The sequence below is a fragment of the Mycena indigotica genome, assembly GCF_014461135.1.
Source record: "Mycena indigotica strain 171206Taipei chromosome Unknown Mind.scaff0006, whole genome shotgun sequence".
Classification (NCBI taxonomy): domain Eukaryota; kingdom Fungi; phylum Basidiomycota; class Agaricomycetes; order Agaricales; family Mycenaceae; genus Mycena; species Mycena indigotica.
In genome coordinates, this window is record NW_023503005.1 from 506,694 (window position 1) to 533,080 (window position 26,387).

The following is a 26,387-nucleotide window of genomic DNA, read 5'->3' on the forward strand; positions in this document are numbered from 1 at the left end:
CCGTCACTCATCTTGGTAAACAAGACCTTATTCTGGGGTACTCCTGGCTGCGGAAGCATAACCCGGAAATCAATTGGGAAACCAAGGAGGTCAAGATGACACGGTGCCCCCGCGGTTGCTCCACTTGCCGCGAGGAAGAACGCGTCGAACGGACTGAGCTACGGCGACTCCGGCTGCTCCAGAAGCGACTCCGCTCCGGCCCGTTCCCCTCGGTCTGCGCCATGGACCTCTCTGGGCCTGACGACGGAGACGATTCCGTCTCCGGTGACGACTCCGCCCTGCCTGATCTGATGCCGGACTCCGACGACGATGAAGACGATGGTCAGCTTGAAGATGGTGACCGCATCTTCTACACCTCGTTCCGCCCCTCGGAGGAGATACGCTGGCAGTACTGTCTCACAGCGCCTGGCCGAAGCCTTCGCCAGGAACTCCGCCCCTCCGCCCTCCGAGATCCCGGACTGGGCTAAGGAGTTTCAGGACGTCTTCAACAAGGAGTCCTTCGACACGCTACCGGAGCGGAGAGCCTGGGACCACGCCATTGAACTCGTCCCCGACGCTAAGCCCACCAACTGCAAGGTGTACCCCATCTCGCCCCTCGAGCAACGCGAGCTCGACGCGTTCATCGAGGAAGGGCTTTCGACGGGCCGGATTCGCCCCTCCAAGTCTCCGATGGCGTCTCCGGTCTTCTTCGTCAAGAAGAAGGACGGCGGACTCCGCTTCGTCCAGGACTACCGTGCTCTCAACGCGATGACTGTCAAAAACCGGTACCCCCTTCCGCTGATCAACGACCTCATCAACCGGCTCAAAGGCGCTCGTTACTTCACCAAACTCGACGTCCGTTGGGGCTTCAACAACGTCCGGATCAAGGAAGGTGACGAGTGGAAAGCGGCTTTCCGGACTAACCGAGGCCTGTTCGAGCCCTTGGTGATGTATTTCGGCCTGACAAACTCTCCCGTGACGTTCCAAACGATGATGAATGACATTTTTCAGGACCTCATCCTCTCCGGAGACGTCATGATCTACCTTGACGACATCCTGATCGCCCATTCCGACCTCCGGAAACACCGGCAGATCGTTCAGGAGGTCTTGCGGCGACTCCGAGAGCACAAGTTGTACCTCCGAGCGGAGAAGTGCGACTTTGAAAAATCGTCAATCGAGTACCTCGGAGTCATCATCTCCCACAACCACGTCGAAATGGACCCCGTCAAGGTCGCAGGCGTCTCTGCTTGGCCGACTCCGGAAAACAAGAAGGACATTCAGCAGTTCCTTGGGTTCGCTAACTTCTACCGCAGGTTCATTCGGGACTTCTCGACCCTTGCGCGCCCTCTTTTCGTGCTCACCAAGAAGGACCAGCAATGGACTTGGGGCGACGCGGAGGCCTCCGGCGTTCCAAGCGATCAAGGACGCGGTCACCTCGGAACCGGTCCTGGCGATTCCGGACGACGCACGGCCTTTCCGACTTGAGGCGGACAGCTCTGATTATGCGACGGGGCGGTTCTTTCACAATCCGCCCCGGACGGGAAGTGGCACCCTGTAGCATTCTATTCCAAAAGCTTAAATGATGTCCAGCGCAACTCACGAAATCCACGACAAGGAGATGCTGGCGATCATCCGCGCACTCGAGGAGTATAGACACTTCCTCGAGGGCGCCGCGCATCCCGTCGAGATTTGGACTGACCATAAGAATCTGGAGTACTTCAGGAAGACGCAGCACCTCAACCGGAGACAGGCCCGCTGGTCCCTCTACCTCTCCCGGTTCGACTTCACGCTGCACCACAAGCCCGGCCGCGACATGGGCCGACCTGACGCCCTCTCTCGGAGACCCGACCACGGAATCGATTCCGACAACTCCGACGTCGTCCTTCTGCGGCCCGAACTCTTCCATGTCCGCGCTCTCGAAGGTGTTTCCGTTTCCGGCCCTGGTTCTGAACTCCTTCGCGACATCCGCGATGCCCTCTCCGGTGAGCCTGACTTAGAGGAGCCCGTCGCACTAGCGGCCCGGCAACTCCTAAGGGTCCAAGGTCAAGCTCGAGGCCCCCGCTCCTCGCGCTCCGACGAGTGGGCTGTCTCCGGTGGTCTTCTTCACTTTCGTGGGAAGATTGTCGTACCTAAGGATAAGGACCTCCCGGAGACGCATCATCGAGCTCTGCCACGACACTCGAGTTGCCGGACACGCTGGTCGCTTCAAGACCTTGGAGTTGGTCTCCCGGAACTACTGGTGGCCTCAGATGTCTCGCCATATTGGCCGGTACGTCGCGACCTGTGACTTGTGCTGTCGCACCAAAGCACTCCGGAGACTGCCCCACGGAGAGCTGCACCCGACGGAAACGCCCCCAGAGCGTTGGCATACCGTCTCCGTCGACTTCATCGTCGAGCTTCCGGAGGCCCATGGGTACGACGCGATCATGGTCGTCGTCGACACCCTTGGGAAGCGTGCCCACTTCTCGGAGTGTCACACCACGGTCGACGCAGTAGGGGCGGCTCGCCTCTACTACCGGAATGTCTGGCGCCATCACGGGACTCCGGAGAAGTACGTCTCCGACCGCGGCTCGCAGTTCATCGCGGACTTCACCCGAGAACTCTGGCGTCTAATCGGCATCAAGCCTGCCACGTCCACCGCGTACCACCCGCAGACAGACGGTCAAACAGAGCGCGTCAACCAGGAGCTGGAGCAGTACCTGCGGATCTTTACCAACTATCAGCAGGACGACTGGGATGAGCTGATTCCGGCCGCGGAGTTCGCCTACAACAACCACATTCACTCCTCCACGCAACAAGTCCCCTTCATGACGGACACGGGACGACTCCGCGCATGGGCTTCGAACCCGGAGTCCGTTCCGCTATGGAGTCCGTGAACGAGTTCCCGACCGGATTGCCACTGGTGTTGCCGAAGCCAAGGCCGCTCACTAAGGCCAAGGAGGAGTACAAGCGCTACTACGACCGGAGACGCACTCCGTCTCCGGAGTTTAAGGTTGGCGACCGTGTTTGGCTGGATGCCTCTGACATCAGGACGACTCGCCCCTCGGAGAAGTTCTCCCACCGCCGCCTCGGACCGTTCAAGATAGTCGCGGAGATCAGCAAAGGTGCCTACAAGCTCGACCTCCCTCCGCGCTACTCGAAGCTCCACCCGGTCTTCCCCGTCGTCAAGCTCGAGCTCGCCCAAGACGACCCCTTCGACGGACGCCCCGGCTACGACCAGCCCCCTCCGGACCTCGAGGACGGAGTCCCGGGTGGGAAGTAGAGGAAATCCTGGACGCAAGGGTGAGGTATAAACGGCTGAATTACCGTCAGATGGAAAGGCTACGACGCGTCGCCGCGACCAGTGGGTCCGCTTCGACCGCGTCTTCGCCCGGAGAAAATCGCGGAGTTCTATCGTAAGTACCCTGGCAAACCACGGCACATCGCCTCTGCAACCTTCGACTCGATTCCATTCCGGTCTATGCGTCGGGACGCCGCATTCAAAGGGGGGTGATGTCAGGGGAACCTCCCTTTCGGCCCCTCGGAGACGATTCCGATCCGGTCCGACTCCGGTTCCAACTCCGGTGATCGCATCACCGCCTCCGTCAGGCGCATCGCCGCCCCGCCTGGCGATCCCCCTGGGACCTGGCCTGCGACATGGCGCAGGCATACTGCACGGAGCAACGATCAACCTTGGCGCGTCAAGAGCGCAGTATATAGTTCCGCTACCTAGCAGGCGGACCCTTAGAGTTTCTTCTCTTTGGATCCTCCCCTGCTAGGTCAGCCTCACTTGTATTTGCTTACTTCTATTCACTCTTTGGATCCTCCCCTGCTAGGACCTTGATCTCAGGCCTCCGGGGTTGCCCTTACACCTCCTTCGGACCCTCCGAACGCATCCGAGGCGCATCCGACCGGCGCCCCCTCGGACGCTCCGACCCACCCCGACCATCGTCCACGGCCTCCTTCGCCCGCACAATCACCGATCCGTCAAGACCCTCCCAACGATCACCTTGGGACAGAGCCTGCGACGCCGCTCAGGCCTTCTGTGCCTCTACGTCGGCAGTTACGGACGACCAGTATATAGTTGGCGCCCTAGCAGGCGGACCCTTAGAGTTTCTTCTCTTTGGATCCTCCCCTGCTAGGTCGGTCCCTCCGTGTATTCCCGTAGCTTTTATTCACGCTTTGGATCCTCCCCTGCTAGGCTTTCGTCGGAGTCTCCAGGGTTGCCCTTACAATAAGATGATAACCCTTAACCTTATTAAGCCCTTAACATAAGATAATGATAAGCCCTTATCATGGACAAGATTTATGATAAGGCCCTTAATATGCTTAATGATCACATCACACCACTGAATTCTCACCCCCCACCGGTACTACTGTAGGTCAAAATCTGGCAAGCAAAATAACACTGTGCTTCCCAAACACCTCTACTGGGCTCCTGGCAACTCTTCACAAGCTCTTTTCCAAGAATACAGTCAATCCAATATAAACAGAGCAGGCTATGTGCTGCTGTGCAGCTCTTACACAGGAGGAGGGCTTATGGAACTGCTACAAGCTGAGTACAGTGGGAAGAAGCTTGACAATGGTGCACTTGGAGGATCTGGGGATGATTTTGATGGCTGTACATAGCTACACAAATAATATTTCCCAAATAGGAAATTACTTATTAACACCCTTAATTATGGTATCCTTATTAAGACTTATCTTGATATTAAGGCCTTACCTTGCAGGACTGCCCTTATTAATTGACAACACTGGATCATTCGAGACCAATACGACCGTCAATCGGTCATCGGGTCCGCCCAACCGAGGAGGCGCTTTGTGTACGTATGCCGTCGGCACGGAGTCACCAATGGTGCTGTAATCGTTGTTGCTTTTATATACTGTATAATAATATAGTTGGTTTCTAGTAGCATCTCTCTTCCAATGAACTTGTTTTCGGATTACAGTTGAGAGGCTCTTTTATCCTCGAACTGAACTGGCTTCATCCCAGCCGTATCAACCGATAAGATTGTGGCTGTTGTGCTGCGATATGCTGTGTTTGTGGGTATGTGTGACAGATCGTGACTCTCCAGAATTTGGCCACAACGGCGTTCGTCATTCCCAACTCAATCCACTCGCATGTTCCCAGACTCACAGCTTATTTCCGTGCTGTAGACGCGTGGTCACCTCACTCTTTTCATCCATGCCATCTATCCGACCTGCGACGATCGCTGAGCTTGCGGCAGTCTCTAAACCTTCCCCAGACAACTCGCAGCCGCTGAAATACTATCTGCGGCTTGCGGAGACCCACAAACGGGCGGGAAGGACACTTGCTTCTGCCGCCGGAACCGGCCCGACGACCACCAACCCGACGGGCAGCTACGATGTTGGTCTCGATCTTGAGAGGTCGTTTATCGAGTTTGCGAAGGCGGCGACGCTCATCGTGGACAATATCCCTGGCCACAGAGACTATGCCCAGGAGTTGACCGAGAAACAGAAGTCTAATTTAAGCGCGGTGAGTCGATTAGGTGGCGGTTTGATCTGTGGCGGCTAACGATGAGCAGAACGGGCAGGACCTACTCAACTTGCTTGGTCGTGTGAGGACTACACTAGTGGAGCGCTACGAGCGATGGAGTCAGAGTCCTGCAGCCAGTGCGCCTGACGCGAAAGACGCGGTACCTATGTTTAAGCTATACCCTTCGTGTGTTCTCACAATTTCTACCTTCGTTTCACATGCTAATAAGAGGGGCAGACCAGGGAGCGGACCACCACGACCAGCACCGCAAATGAAGGCCAGCCAGGAAGCCCATCTAGAGGCGCAACGACAAATGGCTGAGGAAGCTGCAATGTGGAAGGCCCAAAGGGAGGAAGCGACAAGGAAAGATGCGCAAGAAGGAATTGTTTATGAGGACATTGCGAGGCGGATGGGTGATGAGTCAAAGAGGAGGGCCCAGAGAGAGGAAGCGATCAGAAGAGATGTTCGAGAGGAAGCTATTCGAAGAGATGCCCAAGCATATTCCAACTCACCAACCAGCTCGGCTTCAAGCTACCGAGGATCGACATCAAGCTCATCGTATACCCAAGCCTCATCACAAACATCGATCTCAACACCACAATCCATGCCATTGCCGGTGTCTATGGCCTCTATGGGCGGACACCCTTCTACCACATCTCAGCCTGCGGCCCTACCCCCAAGTTTTGCTGCTCGACCATCAGTGTTGACGTCGTCAAATGGGAATTACCCATCAAGCGCTGGTGTCTCTTTCCCGCAACCACTTCACCAAAGTCCATCAACTCCGTCCTCCTCTACGTCGTATCCTTCAACACCAGCTTCTGCTACTATACCAACTCCAGGGCCCATGCCTTTGAGGCCACTATACGAATATGATGGTGAAAGCACGGATTCAGAAGGACCCAGCGGATGGAGAACAACAAGGACGAATGCGTGAGTGTTTTTCGGTATCGTGGGATGCATCTGACTCATCAATCGCCACCTTGCAGTCCCCAAATGCGACCAGGCCTACCCTCGCTCTCTAGTTTGAGCCTTTCGGATTCTAGTATGTGGTCCTTCCTTGTCGTTTCACTAGTGTTGACCCATGTCAGCCCGTTCCATTGACGGACTGCCTCCGAGTGTAAATCAGCATCTGAGCGTGACCTATCCTTCTCTGGCACGTTCCATGTCAACCCATCAACGTACGCAAGGCTACATTCCTGGTGCATCTGCTCCAACCGACAGTTTTGCTGGAATTGGTGCTTCAAATTGGGGCGCTAGTCAAGCTATTGAAGCTGCTCGGACAGCAGCAGCAAGACCGTCAGAGCTTCCTCCAGCGTCGTATTCGACTAGCTTTGCCCCGGTTTCGTCTCCAACGCAAACACAGCCCCAACAATATCCACAACAACAACAGCAGCAGCAGCAAAGACCCTCTCCTCCACGTGTACAACCCTCCGCTTCGCTAGACCGGCGGTCGTCACAATCGAGAAGGCCTTCTGATCCAAGTGCGCTCTCGACGAAGCTCAAAACTGTCGTTCTGCCGCAGACGATAATACCGCGCTTCCTCTCGATTGCGAGTGCGAATACTGCGAGGAACCTCGAGACATGTGGGCTGTTGCTTGGCCGCGAGGTCATCAGAGAGAACGACAAGGCGCGGTATATCGTGCAGACGCTGTTGATCCCGAAACAGCATGCCACGAGTGACACATGCACGATGGACGAGGAGGAGGCGGTGCTGGCGTTTACGGAAAGCAGGGACCTTATTACGCTTGGCTGGGTAGGCTTCTCTTCCCATCGAAACTATCGGCTCATTTAGGTGTTTAGATACACACCCACCCCTCACAGTCGTGTTTCATGTCTTCTGTCGACCTCCACACCCACGCGTCGTTCCAGTGCATGCTCCCCGAAAGCTTTGCTGTCGTCTGTGCTCCGAAATCCGAGCCCCGGTCTGCCGCCAATACCTCTTTACCTACTGCTTGCTGACCCAACGACAGATTTGGGATATTCCGCCTCACGGACCCGCCTGGGCTCAAGACCGTCCTGCAATGCACGGAGAAACAGGCCTTCCACCCGCATCCAGATCTGCCGATCTATACGGTGAGTTTTTTTACCGTCTTCTCTCATCGAATGTGGGGCTGATGGCCTGCGCCAAGGACGCGGACAAGGGGCATGTCCAGATGCGGGAGAGTGCGCCGCTGGAGATTGTTGATTTGAGGTAGGAGAAGGTGGTGTTTGGGATGTAATTTGTAACTGTACTTACTGGAGTATCCATTGCTGCAGGGTAGTGAAGAAAGCAGAAAATTCATTTTTGGAATCTTTATATGGAATGAGACGGCTAATAGAGCTTATTAGCAACTCCAAAAAAACGCTCGCTTAGCGTTTTTCTGGCCCTCTGATTGGTCGAGAGGCCTTAAGCGAGCCTAAGTGAGGGATTTTTTTGCGCTGCTAATAAGCTCTAATGTTGTTTGATGCTTTCCATTCAGATTGGAGCTCAAAAAGATACAAACCTGTAGAACCAAATAGAACGCAGCGTCATTGAAGCCAGCCTCCCAGGTGAGTTACCACTCGGCGAAAACACAATCCTAGGGAGAGAACACGTTGCCATATCACCGGGAGGATCGATAATCATAACCTATATAAGTATATGGAACCAACTTGTATTCTGAGTAATACATTTTATTGTACTCTCCTATCATCGCTCAGCAACTCACGCAGGAGTGCAATCTAATTGCCCCAGAATCCAATAACAGTTTTATGTGGCGGGGAGTGCAATGACCCCACCAGACGATAATTATAACCTGACAAATGGGAAAGTACAACCACATGTTGATGAGAGACAATTGATGGTGGGCCAAAATGACAACTTGGAAATGCAGGTTGTAACTCAGCTTATCAAAAGATACAGTGTTCAACTTACAAAGTTGCAACTTTTTAGTGACAACTTTTTGGTAGACAACTTCCACAGGGGAGACAACATTCAAGTTTTTGGGGGACAACTTGACATTTATCATCAATGAGATCAACGGGGAAGCAGTGACAATCAATCTATCAACATAAAGCCAGGCCTTTTCAAAAGTTGTACTTAGTACATTGAGGCTCCAATATAAATAGATTCCATCACAGTCTACTTTTCCAACATATAGTTGTTCTTTGAGATGTAAGTTGTCTCCCAAAAAGTTGTCCACCAATGGTAGTTGTACCCTATATGTTATCTCCACTTTCACAGTTGTACACAAAAAAAATGTAAAATGCAATATAAAAAACACATAACTTTTTTTCCAAATATGTACCAAATACTTTTTGCATAGTATGTCGCCCATAAATACTATAAGCAGCACATAATGAGAATATTGTTAGTGCCGGCAAGTGGTGGTCTCTGACCCTGTCATTCAACACACATACTACCACCAACTCATTCATTCAAGTTGAACAATAAATTCTTGGCCCTGAACTGATTCATTATGAAAATTACAGAAACCACTATGGACAGCGACTAGGCCCGTGGAAATTTCCCTACCCCCACACATACAGGCAGCTTCCTGTGGTCTGCCAAGTTGAATGGTATACAAGCACCTGTATGGCCCTTGTAGATGTTAATGGCAGCCACAAAACCAAAAAAGCAAGATCCACATTGGCACATACCTGTTTTATCTGGGTGAAGTGACCCAACTGCACCTATCATGCCCACTAAACCCCTCTAATTAGAGGCTAAGGGGGGGGTTAGCCTCTAACTGGAGGGGTTTAGGCCAGTGGCCGGTGTGCTCTTAGGATTCCCTATAAGTTAGTGGACATGGCTGCTCGCTGGGGGCCCAAGTCCACTGAAAGTTAGTGGTCCTTTCCTCTGCTCATCAAACCTCTTCTCAGTGTTGATCTCGACATTGCCCGACCTCCCGCCCACTGTCCCGATCTGATGGCGCATCAAAATATTAAAGTTTGGCATCTTGTCTAGATAATCTCAAATGTATAAGCGAAAATTGAAAATACATAATATTAAAGAAGATATGATATTTTTGATCTGATGATCTGGGATCAAAAAATTTAACTTGTAGAGAGAACCATTCTAGTCCATATGGTAAAGTAATGAAATGCATAGGTATACTCCTTAATAAGATATAGGCTAATGATGTATAATATTGCTGTCTATAGTCAGTGTCAGGGGATGAGGGTCCAGGTGCCTAGTTGATACCAAAGCCGGGGGAACAGCCCCACAGCCAACTACTTAAGTACAGGGCTATCTGCGCACGGACCAGTCACGTGATCAGTCACAGCTGTCACATCACATGCTCCCCTTACACCAACCCCTCCTCAAGATCCGTCGCCTCGACGGATAGGCGGAGTGTAGGGTTCTGCGAACTCATATTCGGGATCACCAGGGAAATAGAGGTTGTCGCCTATGACGCGATGACTGCGCAGGTACGCCCCTCGTCGGGCAGTCTGCCGGTTACGCGGCCGGGCGTGAGCTACGTCGATCTGCATAGGAGAGCCGATCGGGGTAGGTGACGCTGGTCAGCGCCGACGGAGTGGCCATAACCACCGAGGGTGCGAAGGGGAGTAGGGTAAGGCTGGGGGGTAGGAAGAGATGGTGCCGCGGCCTGCATAGGTGGGGTAGTGGCGGCGGCAGGTTGGCGGGGTAGAGAAGACGGGAAGAGGGGGGAAGACAGTCGCGAATGCCCAGCTGGCCCACCAGCGGCCGAGGCCCTCGGATAAGTGGCAGGTCGAACCGCAGTGGTGGCGCGGGGCACCTGAGACTGGGCGTGGATCACGGTGGACGAGCGGTGCAGAGGGGCACGGTCGACATCCATCTTCGTGGCACGTGGTACAGGCACAGGCGCGGCAGGAGGAGAGGGGGCAGGTCCCTCAGCAGACGGTGGCTGACGTTGCTTCTTCGCACGGACACGCTTGCGCATGAACCGTTTCCCAAGCGCGATAAGCGCTTCACCGATTTGCTGGTCGGTTCCCCGGATAGAGACCCGGCGCTCGCCAGGCGCAGCGCGATCAGAGTACGCGCGCAACTGAGCACCGGAAGTGTCGTGAGCTTGGTGGAGACCCTTGCCGCCGCGACCCACGATATGCCCGACAGCCGAGTCAGGCACCACAAGCGTACAAGAGAAGCGCGTGACAGTGTCGGGCGCAGTAGGGGGGAAGGTTTCGGCAAGTGGGATAGAAGTGTGGGCCGCAGCAATGACGGCAGGGGTAGGGGCCGGGATCGTTGGAAGAACCCAGCGACTGCCGTCCCAGACACCATGGAATGTAGGACCAGGGGAAGGGGGAGCAGGGGGTGGAGCAGGCGTACCATACTCAAGACGGTCGAGACGGTCGATGAGGCGAGTAATTTCGCTCTGCAGAAGCAGGCAGTACGAATACAGGTCAACAGAGACGCCGGGAGTCGTCATTGGAGGAGAGAAGGCAAGCACAGTAGGGTAAGGACGAATATAGGAGATAGAGAGGATCAACTGGGGCTAGAAGAGTGCCAGAGTCGATATAGAGGCTTTGGTATGCTGTCAGGGGATGAGGGTCCAGGTGCCTAGTTGATACCAAAGCCGGGGGAACAGCCCCACGGCCAACTACTTAAGTACAGGGCTATCTGCGCACGGACCAGTCACGTGATCAGTCACAGTTGTCACATCACATGCTCCCCTTACAGTCAGACTTATTGAATGTTCTTATTAATACAGGGAATTATACATAAGGTACGTCTAAGAAACTGTATGACCTCTATAGTGTACTAGCCACTAGCATAGCTGTATGGTTTATATGGTGTTCACTAACTTTCCTAGGTCCAAAGTTAGTGAACATCATCATAGTGAATGACCTCTATATATATACACTAATGTAGAGTCTGTATAGCCCTATATATCTCTCTAGAGTAGTTATGGTTATTGATATTTATATATTATCTAACTAGCACTATGTCCACTAACTTTGCTAGGTTCAAAGTTAGTGGACAGCTTACCTATATCAACCAATGGAACTGAGGGTATGTATCCACCCAGAGGGTCCATATACCACATATATAAAAGTATATACTAGTCCTGGACTCCACTGAGCTATGATCAGGATCTGGTGTAGATGTCCACTAACTTTGGTTCCCAGTGGACATCTTACCTGTATCAACTAGTGTAACTGAGGGTATGTAGCCACTCAGAGGGTCCATGTACTATGTACATAGAAGTATATACTAGTCCTAAACTCCACTAGACCATGATCAGGATCTGGTGTAGATGTCCACTAACTTTGCTAGGTCCAAAGTTAGTGGACATCTTCTCTATATCAACCAGTGGAACTGGGGGTATGTACCTACCCAGAGGGTTGTATACTATGTATATAAAAGTATGTACTAGTCCTAGGCTCCACTGGACCATGGTCAGGATCTGGTGTAGATGTCCACTAACTTTCAGGGAACCAAAGTTAGTGGACATTATACCTATATCAACTGGAGCAACTGGAGGTATATATCCACCCAGAGGGTCCATATACTATGTACATAAGAGTATGTAAAACATAATAGGACTTGGTCTATTTTTCTGAAAGATTTACACATAATCAGATGCTCTAAATGTCAGTGATGTCCACTAACTTGATGCATTTATCAATCTCAGTGATGTCCACTAACTCCCGAGTCGGTGCACATCAATTGCTTAATAACATGGGCAATACTGTAGCAAATAGGATGGGGTTTGTGGTATCCTTAATAGCACATATGCCCGAAGTTGTCTATCAATTTTGAGGCAATTCTGAGAGATTCATGAAAATTGGGGTGAACGAAATACACTATTGTAATCTATGTTCTAGTTCCAGGTAAAAACTGCACCTATTTTCTTAACAAAGTTAAAATTGATACACAAGTATATAGGATGCTTAGAGAATCAAGTTTCAGAGTTCAGATTATATTTGTGGTGATTAGTCATGCACTGATACTAAAGTGATGTCCACTAACTTTCCGAAATTGGTGTACATTGATTGCTCAACTGCAAGTCCAATACAGACTCAAATAAGATGAGGCTTGCTTTATGTATACTTGAAGATCTGCCCATGCTACCTACTCTTCTACTTTCATGAGACTTCAAGAGGTTTGTGAATATCATCCAAAATATACTCTGGGACTTGACATTCCAGTATCAGGTAATATGCTAAACTTATCTTGTGAATAAAGTGGAAATCAAGACTGGTATATCACTCTATATATATAGTAGATAGACCATGTGGGTGGGCACATACTGTCAGGGGAACCCCCGCTTCGGCCTCCTTCGGACCCTCCGAACGCATCCGAGGCGCATCCGACCGGCGCCCCCTCGGACGCTCCGACCCACCCCGACCATCGTCCACGGCCTCCTTCGCCCGCACAATCACCGATCCGTCAAGACCCTCCCAACGATCACCTTGGGACAGAGCCTGCGACGCCGCTCAGGCCTTCTGCGCTCTACGTCGGCAGTTACGGACGACCAGTATATAGTTGGCGCCCTAGCAGGCGGACCCTTAGAGTTTCTTCTCTTTGGATCCTCCCCTGCTAGGTCGGTCCCTCCGTGTATTTCCCGTAGCTTTTTATTCACGCTTTGGATCCTCCCCTGCTAGGCTTTCGTCGGAGTCTCCAGGGTTGCCCTTACAGCAGAAGAAACTCTCTACGGGATTAACCGGTCAAGATTGCCAGGTTTGGTGCTGACTCAGGCTCGGAGTACGAGTCCGTACCCCCCTCGTCACCGCCCCTGCCACTTGACCCCTCCTCCTCTGCTCTTGTCGTCTTTACGCCCGCTATGTCTACCGGAGCTGCTCCGGACGCTGACGCGCATGGACGCACTTGAGGCGAAACTAGACAACCTCACCAATCTCCTCACCCACCTTGCTTCCCAGGCTTCCGCTGCCGCACCACCTCCGGCAGCTCCCGAACCGCCCGGCATCTCCGAATGCCCCCGACGCGGATGCGTTATTTGGTGACATTACTGTCGCCTCAAAACTGGTCTTACGACCAAACCCCCCGTTTGCGTTTAACGGAGATCAAACGCGGCCGCGCCTTCCTATACGCGGTCAAAACCTACGCCGGCTTGCCCGGAGGCCTTCGTAGTTAACGGAGAGCCGAGCGAAGAAAAGGCCGTCCGCTACGCCATGTCCTATATGGCGGAGGGACCTGCTCAGCAATGGGCAGAGCGTCATGGGAGCAAAAACCCCTTCCCCTTCCCTCGGTGGAGCCAGTTCCTCTCCGAGTTTCGCCTTCGGTTCGTCGAGGAGAACGAACAGGACCTCGCTCGCTAAGTTGGAAAGCGCGGGTTATCACATGGGAACGCGGGATGTCTACGGATATACCGACGACTTCGAGGACTTGATGGACCTCGCTGGCTTCAAGACGCGTTGGTTAAGGTAACCAAGTACCGCCACGGACTTGACCCCTTGATCAACAACGGCATCACCTCTTCGAACGACCCCCCAGACCTCCGTGACTATCTGGGCTGGCGCACTCGGGCTTTCCGACAATATGAAGCCCTGGTGCGGCGAAGCTCATTAAGGGAACGGCTACCCCGCGGACCGCCGGGAGCTCGCGCGGCGCCTTCCCCATCACTCGTTCGGCAACTCCGTTCCCCATCCGCCCGGTGGCCGCACCTGCGCCACCCGGCCCGCGCCCCGTCCCGGTACCTCCGGCTCCCGTCCCTATGGAGTTGGATCGTACTAGGGCTCGGGCGCCCCTCGTCGAGCCTGCTTCAGGTGCGGCGACCCCAATCACTTGGCTCGGGACTGTCCGCTCCCCGCCGATGTTCGCCATATGGACATCCTCGACGAGGTGATCCAGCAACTTGGCGATGAGATGCTGGGAGAGCTACTTGCGCGGTTGTCCGACACCGCGGCCTTAGCAGAAGCGCATTCGGAGGCTCCGGCAGAGGATTTTGTCCCCGCGACGAGTGACTGGTGTGCCCTCGTTCGCGTCCATAAATCGTTTCACTTGTTTGTATGATGAATCAACTCCCTTGCCTTACAACGAGCCTGAAACGAAAGACGCACCCCCTGCCCCCTCCGAAGCCCCCGTTCGGATTCGCCGACTTGCCTGGGAGAAAAAGCTACCTGGCAGTTATACCATCTCTGCCGCTCCTGGCGTTAACTCGCTGCACCTCCCCCTTGAACTTGAGTCCACTGCGAACGCGCTCAAGCTCTCCCTCTCGGGTCTGGTCGACTGCGGAGCCACTTCGGACTTTATCGACACAGAATACGTCAACCGAAACAACGTGCCAGTCCGAAATCTCTCAGTACCCATACCGGTCTACAATGTCGACGGCACCCCCAATGATGCTGGGTCTATTCGCCAAATCGCGGACCTGGTCCTACGATACAACGGACACTCCGAACGCGTTCAGCTGGCTGTAACCCACCTTGGGAAACAGGACTTGATACTCGGGTACTCCTGGCTCAAAAAAGCATAACCCCGAGATCAACTGGGAAACAAAGGAGGTGAAAATGAGCCGCTGCCCCGAAGCTGCTCCACCTGCCGCGACGAGGAACGGACCGAGCGCGCTGAGGTTCGCCGCCTCCGACTCCTTAAATCGCTTACTTGCGGGCGCCTTCCCCACCGTTTGCGCTATCGATATCGCTGGCCCAGACGATGCCGACGACGAACTCGGAGCTCCTTCGGACCCTCCGGAGCGCTCACCAGACCTTGACGACGACGAGCATCTTGAAGACGGCGACCGCATCTTCTACACCTCCTTTCGCCCAATCGAGGAGATTCGCGCTGGGAGCACCGTGTCCCAACGCCTTGCAGAGGCCTTCGCCCGTAACTCGGCCCCCCCGCCTTCGGAGATTCCGGACTGGGCCAAGGAGTTCCAAGACGTCTTTGACAAGGAGTCCTTCGACACGTTACCAGAGCGGAGGGCTTGGGACCACGCTATCGAACTCGTCCCCGACGCGAAGCCCGCTAATTGCAAGGTGTATCCGATCTCCCCCTTGAACAGCGCGAACTTGACGAGTTCATCGAGGAGGGACTTGCCACAGGCCGTATCCGCCCTTCGAAATCTCCGATGGCTTCCCCCGTCTTCTTCGTTAAGAAAAAGGACGGAGGACTTGGTTTGTCCAGGACTACCGCGCCCTCAACGCAATGACGATTAAGAACCGGTACCCCCTCCCGTTGATTAATGACCTTATCAACAGGCTTAAGGGCGCCCGTTACTTCACCAAACTCGGCGTTCGCTGGGGCTTTAATAACGTCCGGATTAAAGAAGGAGACGAGTGGAAGGCGGCCTTTCGGACCAACCGAGGGTTGTTCGAACCTTTGGTGATGTATTTTGGCCTGACGAACTCCCCGCGACTTTCCAAACGATGATGAATGACATTTTCCAGGATCTCATTCTCTCAGGAGACGTCATGATCTACCTCGACGATATCCTTATCGCGCATTCGGACCTCCGTAAGCACCGCGAGATCGTCCCTGAAGTCCTTCGGCGACTCCGAATGCACAAGCTGTACCTTCGCAAGGAGAAGTGCGACTTGAGAAATCGTCAATCGAGTACCTGGGGGTTATCATCTCTCACAACCACGTCGAAATGGATCCCGTTAAGGTTGCCGGAGTCTCCGCATGGCCTCCGCCCGAGAACAAGAAGGACGTCCAGCAGTTCCTGGGGTTTGCTAATTTCTACCGCAGGTTCATTCGGGATTTCTCGGCCCTAGCGCAACCCCTCTTGCGCTCACCAAGAAAGACCAGAAATGGGCCTGGGGAGACGCCCGAAGCCGCCGCCTTTCAAGCTATCAAAGACGCGGTCGTCTCAGAGCCCGTCTTAGCGATCCCGGACGACTCCCGGCCTTTCCGACTTGAAGCAGACAGCTCAGATTATGCGACGGGGCGGTTCTTTCACAACAATCCGCCCCGGACGGGAAGTGGCACCCTGTAGCGTTCTATTCCAAAAGCTTAAATGATGTCCAGCGCAACTACGAGATTCACGACAAGGAGATGCTCGCGATCATCCGCGCACTCGAGGAGTATCGGCATTTCCTCGAGGGCGCCGCGCATCCGGTCGAGATCTGGACTGACCATAAGAATTTGGAGTATTTCCGAAAGGCACAGCACCTTAACCGTCGGCAAGCCCGATGGTCGTTGTACCTTTCCAGGTTTGACTTTACGCTGCACCACGTCCCAGGTCGCCAGATGGGCCGTCCCGATGCTCTCTCTCGCCGGCCCGACCACGGTATCTCCGACGACAACTCGGATGTCACCCTCTTACGCCCCGAACTGTTCCACGTTCGCGCGCTTGAGGCCGTCACCGTCTCTGGGCCTGGCTCCGAACTTGTCCGCGACATCAAGGAAGCGCTATCCGGTGAGCCTGACCTAGAGGAGCCCGTCGCACTTGCGGCCCGGCAACTCTTGAAGGTCCGAGGTCAAGTTCGGGGCCCCCGCTCATCACGTTCGGACGAGTGGGCCGTCTCCGGCGACCTCCTGTACTTCCGCGGCAAGGTTGTAGTCCCTAAAGACAAGGACCTAAGGAGGCGCATCATCGAGCTCTGCCACGATACGCGAGTCGCCGGACACGCCGGGCGGTTCAAGACCTTAGAGTTGGTTTCGCGCAACTACTGGTGGCCGCAGATGTCTCGCCATATCGGACGCTACGTCGCGACCTGCGACTTATGCTGCCGCACGAAGGCCCTCCGAAGGCTTCCGCATGGAGAGCTCCATCCGACCGAAGTCCCGCCCGAACGTTGGCACACTGTCACTGTAGACTTCATTGTCGAGCTGCCCGAGGCCCATGGGTATGACGCGGTTATGGTAGTGGTCGACGCCCTCGGAAAGCGCGCCCACTTCACTGAGTGCCATACGACAATAGACGCGGTCGGAGCTGCCCGCTTGTACTATCGGAACGTCTGGAGGCACCACGGAACCCCCGAGAAGTACATTTCGGACCGTGGCTCGCAGTTCATCGCTGACTTCACGCGCGAACTCTGGCGCTTAATTGGCGTCAAACCGGCTACCTCCACGGCTTACCACCCGCAAACCGACGGACAAACCGAGCGCGTTAACCAAGAGCTCGAGCAGTACATCCGGATCTTCACCAACTACCAACAAGACGACTGGGACGAGCTTATCCCTGCCGCTGAGTTCGCCTATAACAACCACGTTCACTCCTCCACTCAACAGGTACCCTTTATGACGGACACTGGCCGGCTTCCCGAATGGGTTTCGAGCCAGGCGCCCGCTCAGAGTTGGAGTCGGTAAACGAGTTTCACGATCGGATAGCTAACGGCGTCTCCGAGGCAAAGGCCGCACTCGTTAAAGCCAAAGACGAGTATAAACGGTACTACGATCGGAAACGTTCGGACGCTCCGAATATTCAAGTTGGTGATAAGGTTTGGTTGGACGCCTCTGACATTAGAACGACTCGGCCCTCCGAGAAGTTCTCCCACAAGCGCCTTGGACCGTTCAAGGTGCTCGCAGAGGTTAGCAAAGGTGCCTACAAGCTAGACCTCCCCCGCGTTACTCCAAGCTCCACCCCGTCTTCCCCGTTGTTAAGCTCGAGCCCGCTCAGGACGACCCCCTTCGATGGACGACCCGGCTACGACGAACCGCCCCCGAACTAGAGGACGGAGTTCCCGAATGGGAAGTCGAGGAAATCTTGGATGCCAGGATAAGGTATAAGCGTCTTAACTATTTCGTCAGGTGGAAAGGCTACGATGCTTCACACGACTCGTGGGTTCGGTTCGACCGTGTCTTTGCGCCAGACAAGATTGCGGACTTCTATCGGAGATACCCGGGTAAACCACGGCACATCGCCTCAGCAACCTTCGACTCGCTGCCCTTCCGTATTATGCGTCGGGACGCCGCATTCAAAGGGGGGTGATGTCAGGGGAACCCCCGCCTGGCCTCCTTCGGACCCTCCGAACGCATCCGAGGCGCATCCGACCGGCGCCCCCTCGGACGCTCCGACCCACCCCGACCATCGTCCACGGCCTCCTTCGCCCGCACAATCACCGATCCGTCAAGACCCTCCCAACGATCACCTTGGGACAGAGCCTGCGACGCCGCTCAGGCCTTCTGCGCTCTACGTCGGCAGTTACGGACGACCAGTATATAGTTGGCGCCCTAGCAGGCGGACCCTTAGAGTTTCTTCTCTTTGGATCCTCCCCTGCTAGGTCGGTCCCTCCGTGTATTTCCCGTAGCTTTTTATTCACGCTTTGGATCCTCCCCTGCTAGGCTTTCGTCGGAGTCTCCAGGGTTGCCCTTACACATACCTTAGTTACACTGGTTAATATAGGCAAGATGTCCGCTAACTTTGATTCTCTGAAAGTTAGTGGACATCTACATCAGATCCTGGCTATGGTCCAGTGGAGTCCAGGACTGGTATATACTTCTACGTACATAGTATATGGACCCTCTGAGTGGGTATATACCCCCAGTTACACTGGTTGATATAGGTAAGACGTCCACTAACTTTGGTTCCCTGAAAGTTAGTGGACATCTGGGGAACCAAAGTTAGTGGACAGCTACACCAGATCCTGATCATAGTCCGGTGGGGTTCAGGACTAGTACATACTTCTACATAGAGGGTACATGGACCCTCTGGGTGGGTAGATACCTCCAGTTACACCAGTTGATATAGAGAAGATGTCCACTAACTTTGGACCTAGCAAAGTTAGTGGACATCTACACCAGATCCTGATCATGGTCTAGTGGAGTTTAGGACTGGTATATACTTCTATGTACATAGTACATGGACCCTCTGAGTGGCTACATACCCTCAGTTACACTAGTTGATACAGGTAAGATGTCCACTGGGAACCAAAGTTAGTGGACATCTACACCAGATCCTGATCATAGCTCAGTGGAGTCCAGGACTAGTATATACTTTTATATATGTGGTATATGGACCCTCTGGGTGGATACATACCCTCAGTTCCATTGGTTGATATAGGTAAGCTGTCCACTAACTTTGAACCTAGCAAAGTTAGTGGACATAGTGCTAGTTAGATAATATATAAATATCAATAACCATAACTACTCTAGAGAGATATATAGGGCTATACAGACTCTACATTAGTGTATATATATAGAGGTCATTCACTATGATGATGTTCACTAACTTTGGACCTAGGAAAGTTAGTGAACACCATATAAACCATACAGCTATGCTAGTGGCTAGTACACTATAGAGGTCATACAGTTTCTTAGACGTACCTTATGTATAATTCCCTGTATTAATAAGAACATTCAATAAGTCTGACTATAGACAGCAATATTATACATCATTAGCCTATATCTTATTAAGGAGTATACCTATGCATTTCATTACTTTACCATATGGACTAGAATGGTTCTCTCTACAAGTTAAATTTTTTGATCCCAGATCATCAGATCAAAAATATCATATCTTCTTTAATATTATGTATTTTCAATTTTCGCTTGTACATTTGAGATTATCTAGACAAGATGCCAAACTTTGATATTTTGATGCGCCATCAGATCGGGACAGTGGGCGGGAGGTCGGGCAATGTCGAGATCAACACTGAGAAGAGGTTTGATGAGCAGAGGAAAGGACCATTAACTTTCAGTGGACTTGGGCCCCCAGCGAGCAGCCATGTCCACTAACTTGTAGGGAATCCTAAGAGCACACCGGCCGCTGGCCTAAACCCCTCTAGTTAGAGGCTAACTCCCCGCCTCTAATTAGAGGGGTTTAGTGGGCATGACAGGTGCCCAACTGACCAATTGAAACCGGTAAAATTCACTGTAGGCAGACAGACAGAGCTATTGGATACAATTGGGAATGTAGTTGAAGATAGTAGACTAGAGACTGACAACTGTAAAGATTAGCAACACAGAATAACTAACACAGAAACTTATCTGCAGTTCATTTATGGAACTTGCACCATCCAATTGAGGAGCAAGATTTGGTGCAAAAAGTGGCTTACCCAGCTCAGTTTCTGCCTTCAAAGGTGTTTCAATTTATTCATGCTTTTCCGACACAAGAGGGATCAAGACAACTTGAGGGGTGGAATTCTACATAGAAGAATATCAGAGTTGGCAGAACAATCAAGCTTATGATCTGACAGAACCCTACTCTGTTCCAGAGTTGTAGATCAACAAACACACACTTGTGACTTGACATGTGTTGGCCACAACTGGCTGCAGTGCTTGCGCTAGGGCCAGCGTCTAGTGAGCCAGGTTTCTGGCCTTACCACAACATGAACTGGGGTCTGCAGCATGCGAGACAGTGCGCGCATTTTGAGAGGTGAGGCTTATTTGCGGATAGTAGGTGGTGCACTGGCACAAGTATCTGCATCTGCCAATACTGTACCGCACACACACACACATATACCACTGCTTATTTGTGTTTATAATTATGGGTATATGTGTGTGTGTGATACAGCATCAGCAGATGCGGATACTCACGGTGTTCATGTTACTATCCACAAATAAGCCTTACCTCTCAAAATGTGGGCTGTCTTGCATGCCGCAGACGGCAGTTCACATTGCGGAAAGGCCAGAAGCCTGGCTCACCAGACGCTGGCCTAGTGCAAGCACCGCAGCCAGTCGTGGCCAACACACATGCGCTGCCCCGTTCACTGTCGCCTTTACCCATCGCTTGGTTTCTGCCTTTAGCCCCTGCAGCAAGTTGTCGCAGTAAGCAGAGTCGATGTTCTGGAGCGAGCACAGTCGATCCAACTTGAACCCTGGCATCTCGTGGGTGAGAGCCTCGATGGCCAGCGCCAGGTCACCCATCATGGATACCGACCCTTGCGACGTAGTTTGTCCGCTTCCTGAAGGGCCTTTTATATGCGAGATGCGTGTGTGGGAGTGAAATCAGTACCGGAGGTAAGTACCGGACAGCGAGCGAACCACCAGTGGATACACACCGAGTTCCGAGTAAAGCTCCGCTACATAGTACCCGAGGATGCGACGGAATAGTCTTGTTGCATGTGTCTCTTGTATATTTTTGGTTGACTGTACTATACATGGACGACATCTTTCCCTCCCTCCCTCATGTTGATTTCTGAAGACGATCCGCTCGACCTGCACGGAAAAGTCGCTTTGGTTACTGGGGGAAAGCCTGAGTGCGTTGCACCATTGACAATGCCTATAACGAAGCTCAACCCTTGTAAGTACAGGAATCGGGTATGCGACGATCCAGATGCTTGCGCGGAAGGGCGCTAAGGTACTGTCGTCAACTGTTGAGTGGCTCTAAACATAGCATGTTGGCAGGTCTATGTGGCCGCTCCCGGGCAATCAAGGATGGGAGTGTGCATTGGCTGAAGCTCGACCTTTCGGACCCACGTTTGGCTGTGAGCGCAGCGAAGGAGCTCATGGAAAAGGAGGACTCGGAAAGACTGGATATCATTGGTGCTCTTCCATATGGTTGGCAAAACACTCATCGACAACCAAAATAGTCAACAACGCCGCTCAGTAAGCTATTCAATTCTGGCACGTTTCCGAGCCGAAAGTAACCGTATCAGTGCACTCCCTAAAGACGGCTTGCTCGATATTATGGTCATCAAATTCAGCTCCGGCAGACTCCCCTGCACACTTCTTGCGCCACCTCGAGCACTTTGAATTCGCCTCATTGGTGGCAAATGAAAAGCTGCTCTCCTTTTCTTCCGAACGGGTTGGAGTCTCTTTCGCTAAGGCGCTAGCGCTCAGGCTACCCGCTTCGTAATCAGAGTCAAGACGTTTACCAACCAATAGTTTCTTGCTCGCAACTCAACGCGATGCTGGCTGAAGCGGACTTTCCGTCGCTTGGAGCTTTCATAGTGTGGTATGTGATCACGACGGAAGACGATCATGATTTTACTTGGAGGATTCATTGCTCGAGAGCATACCACGGAAATTCCCACTGCTCGAGAACCTCGTCAACAGGCTCTGGCACCACACGTCACTCGCCGTGGAAGACTCGGATCGTTGGGATGCACGCCGCGCCGAAGTCTCCCACCTTTTCGCTAATCTTTCTGACAGGCCCGGTTCAGTGCGGAGATGAAGGAGACAGTCGCTGCACTCAACTTGAAGGTGAAGGCAGCGGCATGATTCAAGTTCAACGGCTCGCGACGCTGAAAACTCCGCCTCGCATCCAACGTCGCGTTCGCTTTGCAGAAACGAATCAGATCCGAACTGGGGGTCTGCTCGCAGCAGAGATCTGAGACATATGCAAAGTGGGCCGTCCTCTAAGATCAGGTTTTCATTTCAATGATTTCATTTACTTCAATGTAGAATAAATTCGAAGCATGTAGTAGCAAAAGTGTAGTTCTCGTAGTAGTAGTAGTAGTGTAGTAGAAATGTGAATATTGTAGCGTTATCTGTGCAAAGTCATGCCAGCTCTGCTCAAAAAGATTCTGGGAACGGAACTGACAAGCCTCATGATCATGTCACGCACCGCCATCTGTCCAAGGAGCCCGGCACTGCGAAGGAAATCAACAACACCATAGGTACTTGAATGTACAAACCTGCCTATTTTTAACAATACTCGACCACAAATGTGCTCGCTGGGCCCATCTGAGGGACACAATACCTCTGCACCCACTCGCTCTCAACGACCTGTTCTGCAGTGATCCGCGCCTGTTCATCGTAGTTGACCATGGACCTCAACAACGCCTCCAGCGCTGTTCGTTCTCCCTCATCTGGTATGAATGCAATGCGGAACTTGAGGAAGCGCGGGGCAGCGCCATTTTTGGGATGTCCGTCGTCGTTGAAAGCGTCCCTACCCGCCCAACTCGACCACAACGGCTCTGGGAGTTTACCGAGGTTCAACACCATGTCGCGTAGCATCCTGTCGTTGTCTTCGTTGAAGAACAGCCCACAATTGCCGCAAAAGAGCATATGACACAGAACAGCGAGCGCCCAAATATCGGTTTTGATGGTGGGATGCTTCGCAAAGCCGAGGAGGGCATCGGGTGGACAGAGCATGAGCGGAGAAGCGAGGCGGGGAGGGTCGGTGAGGGAGGGCATGTTCGACTCGCTAAAGTCGCAAATTTTGATGTGCGGATTATTCTCGAAGCAGCGTTTCAGTAGGGCATGGTTGTTCTGAATGCCCGGGACAAGATATCGTGGCTGGTGTGGGGAAGGGTTGATTACGCCATAGGCACACTCCTCAGGTTTCCTGATGTCCATGTCGACTTCTGCAGGAGATGTCCATGCCATTGGGAGGCGGAGGAGAATGTTTGCCGGGTGAAGATCGCCGTGGGCTACGCCGCGGCGGTGCAGATATGTGACACCCAGAGCAATTTGGCCAAATAATCGCCTGACCATGTCCGGAGGGTAACAGTCGTTGTCCCAGAAGCAGCCGATGTAAGACGCAAGAGTCGGGCCGAGCACTTCGCCGACAATGCACTGATGCCGCCCGTTTGGCCCCTCATGAACAAAATGGTCCAGCATCTGACCAACGTGGTTGCTGCCCTCCTCCTGTCCGCTGAAATTGGCTTCCAAGTGCTGGAGAACCGGGAGCTCAGTCACAGATTTCCATGCGGCTATTATCTTGAGCGACTTGTAGGTGCTTGTCTGTGTGTCAAGGACAAGCCAGATTGTCGAGGAGAGGCCGTGGCCCAGCTTGTGGACCACCTGATAGCGTCCGTCGGCAAAAGAGTCGCCGAGATGCACGGGGTGAAAGCCGTTAGGCTCGTAGTTATAAGGACTCTCGGCGTCTATGACGAATTGGAGGTCTGGAGATTCAGAGGTGCTCATGGTGGCGACATAACACTGGCAAGGCTGATGACTAAAGCATAACTCGTAAGCCGCAGACCTGTAATGCAGAACCGTTTTATTGCAAAAAGGGCACTAATACAAACAAACGCAGTCGCAGAGCACCATTGGTAACTTTACAACAATATCAACATCATGAGTCAACGAAGAGTGTCTTTTCCCGAGCTAATTCCCTTCTCTTCTCCTCTCCCACAACGGTCGGTCCACCGATTCTCAATCGGGGAGTTCATACATCGCAAGTATCGACGGTCGAGCTAGCTGATCGCGGGGCTTGAATACGCCTTCGTTCGTCGCCGTGTCGATTCTCCATCGATTCTTGCTGCTGCTGTCGCGCGTCCCAAGGGTCGGTGTGCCGATTCTCGCTTGCTCCGCGCTGAGCCTTGAACTCCTCCAACGGTCGATGGCCCGATTCTCGATTGTGGGACTGGTGACGATTCTCGCTCCAAAAATGGTGTCGTCCTCCAACGGTCGGTCTCCGGTTCTCGATTGGGGTCTCCTTGAAGGGTCGTCACTCCCGATTCTCGCTCGTCCGCTCAGTGGTCCTATGCCCGTTTGTGGGGACAATGCGGGCCACAGTGTTGATGGGTTTGATTCTTGGGTTCTCGATTCCAAAGAGCGTCGTGTCGGTATTCCATGTAGGTGGGAGAAGAATGGAAGGCCACACTTCGTCTTGGTACAGTTCCGAAAGCACAAGCCCGAGCTTGGGCAGGTAACCAGGCCACGAGTTGGAGACATGAATGAGAGTAGTCGGGCGTCCCCAACGTCCTCCATCCTTGCCACCATTGAATCTAATCGTGTTCGTGGAACGGCTTGGTAACCTGCCGAATCTGGATGCGGAGCACTGATAGCATTTCGTCAACAATACCGCCTTTTCGAAGAAATGCAAATAGCACGTACATCTTCGCTGACGAGGGCCACTGGTTATCACAGCGCGGCTTCGTCGTACAAGCGGAATCTGTGAATTGAAATCAGGCGTGGACAGGAAGAGCACAAGACGTGACTTACTACATGATATTTCGCATAGAAAACGATGACTGGCGCCACAATGACCTGGGAATGGTGAGAATTTGGAATAGCCATTGAATCAGACTCACCAGTCGCTGTGCGAAGCAGAGGGCGTGCCAAATATCCCAGGCAATGCCTGCTCGATCAACAATGGCCACCCACAGCTCATGTTTCGCAGCTGCCAACTCGAGAGACTGGGCTGTTTGCCATATTTGGAACCCTCTGGTTGCATGGAGCAGTTCAGGCGGGGGATTCACGAGTGCGAACTGAGAAAGAACGAAACGCAACAGACGCTGCCCAAACGCCATAAGTGAATGATCCATCGAGTATACCACAGACACGAGGACGAGCGTCACAGAGCACAGAAGCCAGATGAATCCACGATAGAGTAGGCTGATGATGATGTTCAGGATGAGCGCATCCCAGTTGTAGAGAATGCGTAGGGCAAAGACCGGAATATGTGTAACAACATACGAGGCAGAAGCGATGGCAAGAACTAAAGCGTGAAGGCTGGCTGGGCCTGTGATCATCTGAAAAAATAGAGCATAAGCGAAACCCTACCTAATGAAGAAACAGTACACACAGCAATATCACTTGTTGTCCATGTGCTTGGGAAAGGTTGGAACACACCCAGTCGCCCAAAACTCGTAGAAATGTTGCGGATTGGCTGTGTACTATCCACATAACACATCAGCCACATCAAGCGACGGTACGACGAGGCATCAAACAACGCGGGCAAGACCAGGGCCGCAAGAATGAAAAGAATCAAGGAAGGCTGGATCTTTTGGAAGATCCTTGACCCACGAATGAGTAGAGGAGCAGCCGTCAGCCAGCACGCATGGCTCAGCACCGCAAACCCTATCATGCGAACATAGCCCAAACCATGAAGGAGAATATGGGCGTAGAAGAAAACAAAGCCGCTTAGACCAGCCGGCCAGGCACGAGTGGCAGCATATTCAGCCACGAGGAAGGCATTTCCTAGCACGGATAGAGGCGAAATGCAGGCCCAGATGCCACTCCCAAACACAGTGGCAACGATGGCCACCCACAATAAGCAAAACACAGAAACTGTATTGCAACACCTTCTCAAAGCCAGGACTGGAATGCAGATGGCTGTGAGGAAGGCAAATGAAAGGGCAAACAGACTGGGGAGGGAAGGAGTCTGGATGAAGAGGGAGGTGGCGGATGGAGGTAAGACGACGTTCGTTGTCGGGGTTGAAACAAGCTTCGAGGAAGCAAGGCCGAGCGGAATGAAAGACTTGGTACCGAGCGCAGCGAAGGACCCAATGATTGTCGAGAACATGGAGG

At 52.9% G+C, this 26,387-nt stretch overlaps 4 protein-coding genes across 4 annotated transcripts; 2 read left to right on the forward strand and 2 right to left on the reverse strand.

Annotated features, from left to right (window-relative positions):
• Nucleotides 1-5,143: 5,143 nt before the first annotated feature.
• On the forward strand, nt 5,144-7,650 carry MIND_00667200 (MPN domain-containing protein; the record flags this gene model as incomplete). The annotated part of the gene is made up of 8 exons (XM_037363390.1): nt 5,144-5,455; nt 5,505-5,641; nt 5,693-6,385; nt 6,442-6,497; nt 6,544-7,208; nt 7,256-7,377; nt 7,426-7,528; nt 7,585-7,650. 8 exons carry the CDS (start codon nt 5,144-5,146, stop codon nt 7,648-7,650), a joined length of 2,154 nt encoding a protein of 717 aa, XP_037219034.1.
• Nucleotides 7,651-21,371: 13,721 nt separating this feature from the next.
• MIND_00667300 (NAD-binding protein) lies at nt 21,372-21,938 on the forward strand (the record flags this gene model as incomplete). Its single annotated transcript, XM_037363391.1, has 4 exons — nt 21,372-21,442; nt 21,492-21,503; nt 21,544-21,743; nt 21,793-21,938. The coding sequence occupies 4 exons, from the start codon at nt 21,372-21,374 to the stop codon at nt 21,936-21,938; spliced, it is 429 nt and encodes a 142-aa protein (XP_037219035.1).
• An 894-nt stretch (nt 21,939-22,832) lies between these two features.
• On the reverse strand, nt 22,833-24,071 carry MIND_00667400 (Protein kinase; the record flags this gene model as incomplete). The annotated part of the gene is made up of 1 exon (XM_037363392.1): nt 22,833-24,071. Exon 1 carries the CDS (start codon nt 24,054-24,056, stop codon nt 22,833-22,835), a length of 1,224 nt encoding a protein of 407 aa, XP_037219036.1. The 5' UTR covers nt 24,057-24,071.
• A 791-nt stretch (nt 24,072-24,862) lies between these two features.
• Nucleotides 24,863-26,382, reverse strand: MIND_00667500 (uncharacterized protein; the record flags this gene model as incomplete). The annotated part of the gene is made up of 5 exons (XM_037363393.1): nt 24,863-24,915; nt 24,972-25,029; nt 25,080-25,124; nt 25,169-25,609; nt 25,663-26,382. The coding sequence occupies 5 exons, from the start codon at nt 26,380-26,382 to the stop codon at nt 24,863-24,865; spliced, it is 1,317 nt and encodes a 438-aa protein (XP_037219037.1).
• Between the last annotated feature and the right edge of the window lie 5 nt (nt 26,383-26,387).